The following is a 7,990-nucleotide window of genomic DNA, read 5'->3' as shown; positions in this document are numbered from 1 at the left end:
GTCGATAAGGAAGAATTTAATCTTATCTATGTCGCGGTAAATTTAAAATGTTTTTAATTCCTTTTCGATATTGTTCACTATTCGAGTTCGTTGCTGTCTAGGAACATAAGTTGTTCCCCTGGAAATAAATACAAAGAACAAAAAAGGATTCACACAAATAAAAACCTTGCTAATTTCAATTTTTGGAACACTGGTTGTACTTCGCTTGCAGAGGCTAGGTTGCAATGAATTAAATTTTGACGAGTCACAATGTCACATACTCACAATATTTAAACGACGAACCGAAACTAGTTTTATTATTTTATTATTTGTTCCCTTCTTATATTCTCGATATTTAGTTTTTAAAGATCCCAATAATAATTGTAAAAATATGGAAATGCGAGTTTAAACTCAAGATGGTTTTTGCGGAGGTCCGAAATCGATTTTTTGTCCGAGAGAAAAATCTAGATCTCCCGAAAACGGCGCGGAGCTGGTTTTATATGGCTAGGCCACGCCTAGGAAAAATTGGGTTAACCTATCATGTATTCTAAAATTGAATTTAGTACAGAACTAAGCCAATCGCAATTTAGGAAGGAAAGTTGGCCCACGCCCTTATTACGCAAGAAAACCGGTTTAAAATGGTTATGTATGGGAGGGGATAATAGTGCAGAAAAGAAGAGTTTCCAGGAAAAACGATAAAAATCTTATTTAGACCACCCCTTGTCAAGTGATTTTTAAAGGGCAATCGGGCAGGTCAATTTTGGCTTTTCATTTGGCTTTAAGATGTCGATTAGTTGGGGCGTAATTGAAGACGTTACCTAAGTCATAAATATTGAAATATGAGCACTGGGGTCAGTTACAGCGATTCCCAAACTAGTGCCGCCGGCCGATGAGGCTGCCGCCGGCAGGGCGATGCCACCCCGGGCCGGGCAACGCCCGAGGGGGAAGCCAGTCCGGGCCCTGCCACTCGACAGCCCCCCCCCCCCCTCCTCCACTATGAGGACCCTTTCATTGTCCTGCGATTTAAGGCTGTTTCAATAACTACAATCCTAAAGATATGGCTCAATTCAATTCTAATTATCTGAATCATTTTCCTGATGTAATTTTAAGAAAATGAAAAAAAGTTGATGAAAATCGGTTAAAATTTCGAGTAATTAAGCATATCGTTAAGAACACGCAAAATTACAAGATCTGTCAACTGGCATTGAAAATATTAACCGATTTTCATCAACTTTCTTTTCATTTGCTTAAAATTAGATTAGGAAATTGATTCAACTAATTAAAATTTAATTTATTAACATATTAACACATTTTAATTTTTCTCAACCGGTTCTAATTCTCTCGCGTGAAGCATGGTGTGTCAAGCAGTAAAGCAGTCAAGTGTCCCCCCTTGGCAGCAGGGTATTGTGAAAAAATGTGAGGGTGGCGGCCCTGCCGCTCCCCAGAAAGTGCATAAAAAGATTGGGAATCGCAGAAAATCGAGTCACCGGATAGCTGTTATCTGGTGACTCGATTTTCTGCTGTTGACTACATGTGTTTTGTAGACAATAGGACCTTTTTTTTTGTTCCTTCGATTTATGAGAAAGGGCCTGGGGCCTTCATAAAAAATGCCATAAAAAAGGGGTTCAAGTTACGTTTTATAGCTTAGGGTCTTGAGAAAATGGTCTTTTCAATTTTACGTGCTTGTATCTTAATATTTTCAAAGTTCTGTAATTTAGATTTCTTTAAGTGTTTACTTAAAGAGATCAAAGAAAAAAGGAAAGGGGCAATTGACCATTTTGGGTATTTGGCTTCTAAGTTTTCACACATCTGGAAATTTATTTTGTGGGAATTTGATTTTAATGCCTTTTCTAAATTTTGGTAAAAGGTTTTTTTCTTTTATGTAGACATAAAGTGCCATTGCGAACGTAATGATTGATGATTATGGGATCCTCTTTTGCTTTCTTTCCTAATTTATGTTCTATTTGTTTAATTTATTCATTGTGTTTTCATTTTACTATTTTTCATACCGTTATTTTATATTTTTAGGGTTTCGGGTTTCATTTTCAGTCCTACGCGATTGGCTTCATTTGAATATTCGGCTTTTATTTTCTTATCGGTTCTGATCCTCAAGATTTAATTTCAATTTAGCGCTTTTAGAATTTTTAAATATTACCGGTAACGTAAGTTCCTATTTGACTTGAGAAAGTATGCTTAATGCCGCTAGATGGCGCATGCATTCACTTAGTAGACTTTAGCCCTACGTCACAGACGTAATAGGCGTAGTAATATAAATGTCGAAAACCATGTAATATACGTGATGTATTATACGTACCCATCCCTGGTCTCAAACCTTCTTTGAGGATCTGTAGGGGTTTGAAAATGGCCTATAATAATTTTTTAACAGCATCAATTGGAAACGCAATGTTTCTTGCTCGCTATATGGCGCATAGTTAAATAATATTGAAATAAAAAGAGATACTTTGAAACAATTCATTAATAATCATTAATTACTCATTTCATACTTTTTAGGGTGATATTGAAAGTATCTTCGTCCCTGCTTTAAATTAAACCTCTCTAGGGACTTTATAATTTATGAAATCCCTGAACTTTTAAAACCCAAATTGAAAGAACAAGTATATTAATTTCCATAATCCGCAATCTTTAAAAACTTATAATATAATTTCTTTTGAAACTACCAAGAAATTTCGGAATGCATCAATTGAAATAAAATCAAGTTTACTAATTTAAACTTTTTCCCTGCATTTCTGATGACAGATAGATGGCGCGATTTTCAAGCCGTTGAAGATGGCGACGCGAAATTGATTTTTGTCAACCGCAAACAGTTGAGTTGCATTTTTGGCGTTTTATATTTACAGTTTTACATTAAAAAGTACCGATTTCGTAACTCTAAATAGTTTCTTAAGGTAATTTTGTTTGATTTAAGTGTGTAATCAATGATTAGATACAAATTAAAAGAGAATCGGACGGTCCTGTCAGAACTAAAGTACCGAATTCATCACAACGGTTGGATCGGAAATTACTGAATTATTTGTATTCATTTGGATTTTTATTTTGCCTGTCTAATCTGACAAAAATGAGTGATAAAAAAGAGCACAAGTGTGTTCTTTGCAGTTCGAAATTAGAATCCAAGGAAGCTCTCCAGGAACATTTCAGGTAATTTTTTCACTTATTTGTTAATTTTTTGGTTATGTCGACTATTTATGACTGCATGATTTACTTTGCAAAATAGGGGTTCAGATTAATCTGTTTTGTTAAAATTATCATTTATTAAATAAAGAATCTTATTAGTGGGAGATAAACAATAATAAGTGATTATGAAAATATCTTTGTCACGAGATTGTAATTTTTCTTTTGTTAAAAACACTCTATCGGTGGCACAGTAAAAAAATTCAAATATTAGATCTTAACTGGGTTATAAAAATATTTCCTTAATTTTTAAATATTATGCATTAATAAAGGATTAATTAGAATTTTCTATAAGGAAGAAACTGTTTATTTTTAAACTCACAATTTGTGCGCTTTTTAAATTAACGTTTTCAAATTTTTTAACGTTTTTCAAATCGAATCCTTTACACTTTCAACGCCATAATATTTTTATTTTGATAAATTAGGCTCTTTTTTTATTTAAATTTGTTAAATAAGGATCGCCATTAAATTAATGGGAAAAATTGTGAACGTTAAAAAACATTTAAGAGGTTTCCGAATTACAAGTTTTTAATTTTGAAATCTATCAAATTCATTTCAAAATTTAAGATTTTAAATTCCCAGTACCTTCAAATATTTTAAATATAAATTTATATTTAATTTATAATTTGGAATCTTAAACTGGACAAATTATAATTTTTTGATCGTTATCGTTAAAGTTTTAAATATTTTCAATTTAATATTTTTCATATTTTAATAATAATATTCAATTAATATTTTAATAAACCAATTTGGTTCGTTTCAAATTGAAACGGTTATCATATATTTTTTAATTTAAAAGCTTTGAATGTCCCATACTATAAAATCTTACTTTCTTTTTTAACTTGGATGATTTAATAAAATGCTTTTATTTTAGTTTTTAAATTTAAAAACATCTGTTACTAAATTAACGCTTGAACGCTTCCATATAACTTTCCAAGACTGGAGGTTTCATTCTTAAGCTCTTTCCAATTTTTTTTATAATTTGCAATTTGGTGACTTAATTTCCAGTAATTTAAAACATTTTTTTCAGTTAGTTGCTTTCAAATGTCTAATTTGGGTTCGGATAAAGCGTACCTTTTATTCTTCCTGAAATGCTTTTTCTTATTTTTCCACCTATTATCTACATTAATAAACATTAATATTGGGAATAGTGGTCTACCATTTCCCCACCTGGCGTCGAAAACTGGTGCTAGAAAGAGTAGGTACAATTTGAAAGATGTAAATTAATTTTTGCATAAAAGTGTTTTTACGATAGTTTTTTGAAGTATAAAACAATTATTAAATACTAAAAACAAATCTTCATAAAAAACAAATAGTTCAGATAGAATTTCCATCTTATGCAGTAAAAAAATACATTTTTGTCCAATAGGTTCAAAAAAAATTAATCATTTCACTATTTCATGTAAGTTTCAATGAATTTATGTTTAAATAAACTTGAATTAATGTATAAAAAGTATAAAGTGGAACTCTTGAATTTCAAACTTAAAATTGAAGTTTAAAAGTTTTTTAATTCAATAATTTTGTGTTTAAATCTGATTCAAATGCTCAATAATTTACACGTATAAAACATTTCCAATGATCGAGAGTCTAAATTGAAGAATCAATCAGTGAACTAAAAATTTTCAAAATTATATCCTTTAAAGAAATTTTAAGTCAGAAACATAAAAAATTGAACGATTACATTTTTTTATAAACTGAATACTTCTTAAATTAAAAATTAAATTATTTATATTTTAAATGATTAACAAAATCCTGAAGATGCTTCCAAATCTTATTCGAAATTCTTGAAACATCTGCATGTTGTTTACATTTTGTCAATTTTTTTATTATTTTTGAAATTATTTCAGAACTTTTAAACACCCTTAAAAATGAATGTAATTTAAAAATATTTTTGTTTAATTTTGCCAAATTAAACAAATTTACTTAAAATCTCCCAAATTCATTTTTTGATAATTTTGTAAGTCTTTCTAAATCTTTTCGAATAATCACTCAGAATTATCTTCTTAAAATAAAAATCATTTTCAGTTTTTATAGGAAATATTTTTTAATCTTCTGAAGCCATCCAAAATTCTTAGAAAGCTTTTAAATTTTGTGTTTTAAATCTGCCAAAGTCTATATTTTGTTTTAAATTAGACCGTGAACTATTGACACCGAAATTTTATTACTAATAGCCGAATTTTGTGGATACAGGTAGGCACTTTGTTTAAATTATTACAAATAATTACAAATCTTAAATTGAATTTGAATTTTTTCAAAACTTCTAAATATTTCTTCATCTTCCTTGATTTTTTTAAAGGATAGTATGTATTCAATTGTTATTTATACATCGAAGTTCAAAAATTTGACTTAAAAAATTAAATTTTTTTTAAATAGAACAATTAAAATTTAACGTTCAAATTTATTTTTTAATATTTAACTACAATTACTGATTTAAAATAAACAGACATTTCTAAATATTAAGTAGATCTTATTTCTCGTAGTTAAATTTTTTTTAATTGAATCATTTCAAGATTGAATATTTTAGACGAAAATAATATGTGAAATTTAATAAAAGCTTTTAGTTATGAATATATTATTTTGAAGTTATTTTAAAATTGAAAGTAGTTTATAAAGTTTCAACCGGGCATTTACATTTGTTTAACTAATAAGACGTTTAATTGAAATTGTTTCCATAATTTTTAACGTTAGAAACTGGAAATTCTGGTTTCGAATAGTCTTGTAAAATTAACTATTATTCACTTTTTAAATCTTAAAGAACAGTTCAATTTTAAAAATCATTATAATTCTATATTCACAGTTGATCAACTAAAAATGTTTTTTATCTAAAAACTTCGATTTCAAACGTTACTAATTTTTAATGGCTTATGTCTTTAAAACTGCATTTTCAAATTCCTTAAAATAAAATGTACACCTAACCATTAAAATCTAAAATAAAAAATTGGTTAAAGTGGAAGATTTTTGTTCATAAATTTGTCAAATTTCCGTTCCAGCAGCCACTGTGCGATTGGAATTTAAATAAGAATTCTAACATAACATTCAGATCAGTTTTTTAATTTGAGTTCATTTTTGCTTCAAAATAAATGCATTTACGTTTATAATCTTTTAAAAATCACAAATAAATACAACAATAATGTTCTTTTTTTTTAGAAAAATATATTTTTTTACTTTATTTAATGTAAATTCCATCTACACCCCTTTGTTTCCGATAAAGAATTATTTTTAGTATCCAAAAAATACTTAAACTCCACAACAAAAATCGTTAAAACACTTTTATGCACAAATTAAAATGCATCTTTTAAATTATACCTCTTCTTTTTAGTTCGGATTTTTTTCACCAAGTGGTGTGTCCCAATTTAACCATTCTCAATTGTCTCTAAATTAAAATTTGTACAAAATTGGAATAACATTTGGTTTCTTAGAAAACACGCCAATAAAGAAATTGATCATCGTGGAAGGTCAACAGCCGCAGAACAAAATTCAGATGCAAAATGTGATCTTTGTGGAAAAATGTTTGACACAGTTACATCCACAATTAGGCACAGATACAAGATGCATCCAAACGCTCCTGGAAAATTCTACTGTCCATTTTGTGGAATGCAATTTCCTCTCAAGGTAAGTGGACATTTTTAAACTGCAAACATAATTTAATTACAATTTCTACCCGCAAATAAATTGAAAAATACAAACACCTGAATGAACAAAAAAATGCAGAATCTCAGAGACACGCATCTAAACTCTCACGAATCGGATGACAAAAACGAGGAGGAGCACAAAAACTGCGACGACTGTGATGTACTATTTTACAATGACAAAGCTTTACAATATCATCATCGCTCAGTTCATAAAAGGTTGGCATTAATTGGATTTTCAATTCATAATTAAAATAAATGTTCACATTCAATGGAAATAAAAAAGTAACATGTTTAATATTTTATAATTAGATTATTCGTATACTTTCATTGAATCTTGTTTCCGGAAAAGGTGAAATTCCTGATTTGTATTTGATTTTATACAGATTGATTAACATATTCCAACCAGTGGCAACGCCTCCACCTAGTAATAAAATTAAATTAAACTCCATGAACGATGCTTTGAGTGTTTATTATTGTCACTTGTGTGGTGCTGAGTATATGTTGAAATTTAACCTGCAACAACACTTGGAGAAAAATCACACTCAGGTAACACTTGATATTTTAAAATGAAAATTATCCTAAATCCACGTCCTTAATTATTTCATTTTTTTTTATCTTTATTTAAGAAGAATTTTTATTTCTAAAGTAATTTTGTATTAAAATATAAAATATCTATATATATTGCAAATTGAATCATTTCGATTATCAATTTTACTTTAAAATATGAGGGTGGCGACTTGACCGGAAAATCGGAAATTTTATTGGCCGGGAATTTAATTCTTATCGTAGCAAAATTCAGGGTTTCTTTTTTTTATATAATAATTATCGTCTTCATTTTAAGACAAGGAGTTTCGTTGAAAAAATATAATTTCCCTTGTGACAGGGTATTTTTGACATGGAACGGGAATTTTGTTTAGAGAATTAAATCTGGGATTTAGAAGAAAAGAGTAAGAAATCCTTGTTCCAAGTCAAAATTCGTTACAATTCGAAAGTTCCTTTCCTTTTGAAAAGGAAATATTTCCTTTTAAAAATACTACTTCTACTTTAGAATCCACTTGAAGTACTATATATATATATATATATATATATCCTACCATGAAAAATATGCAAATTTAAAAATAAATTTTTTATACCAATTTTTTAACATTAAATTTTAAAAAATGTAACAATAATTAATAATTTTGAATTGA

At 28.6% G+C, this 7,990-nt stretch overlaps 1 protein-coding gene across 1 annotated transcript in view; it reads left to right on the top strand.

Moving 5' to 3' along the window:
• The first annotated feature begins 2,768 nt into the window (after positions 1-2,768).
• Positions 2,769-7,990, top strand: part of LOC117175623 (zinc finger protein 845-like) — a 13,429-nt gene continuing 8,207 nt past the window's right edge. Inside the window, exons 1-4 of the mRNA XM_033365333.1 lie at positions 2,769-3,135; positions 6,588-6,780; positions 6,880-7,016; positions 7,184-7,346. Of these exons, the coding sequence (XP_033221224.1) occupies positions 3,056-3,135; positions 6,588-6,780; positions 6,880-7,016; positions 7,184-7,346 (573 nt within the window). The 5' untranslated portion in view covers positions 2,769-3,055. The remainder of the gene's footprint in view (positions 3,136-6,587; positions 6,781-6,879; positions 7,017-7,183; positions 7,347-7,990) is intronic.

The sequence above is a fragment of the Belonocnema kinseyi genome, chromosome 1, assembly GCF_010883055.1.
Source record: "Belonocnema kinseyi isolate 2016_QV_RU_SX_M_011 chromosome 1, B_treatae_v1, whole genome shotgun sequence".
In the NCBI taxonomy this organism is placed as follows: Eukaryota; Metazoa; Arthropoda; class Insecta; order Hymenoptera; family Cynipidae; genus Belonocnema; species Belonocnema kinseyi.
Note: the sequence above shows the minus strand (reverse complement) of the source record. Positions and strands in the feature narration are given on the sequence as shown.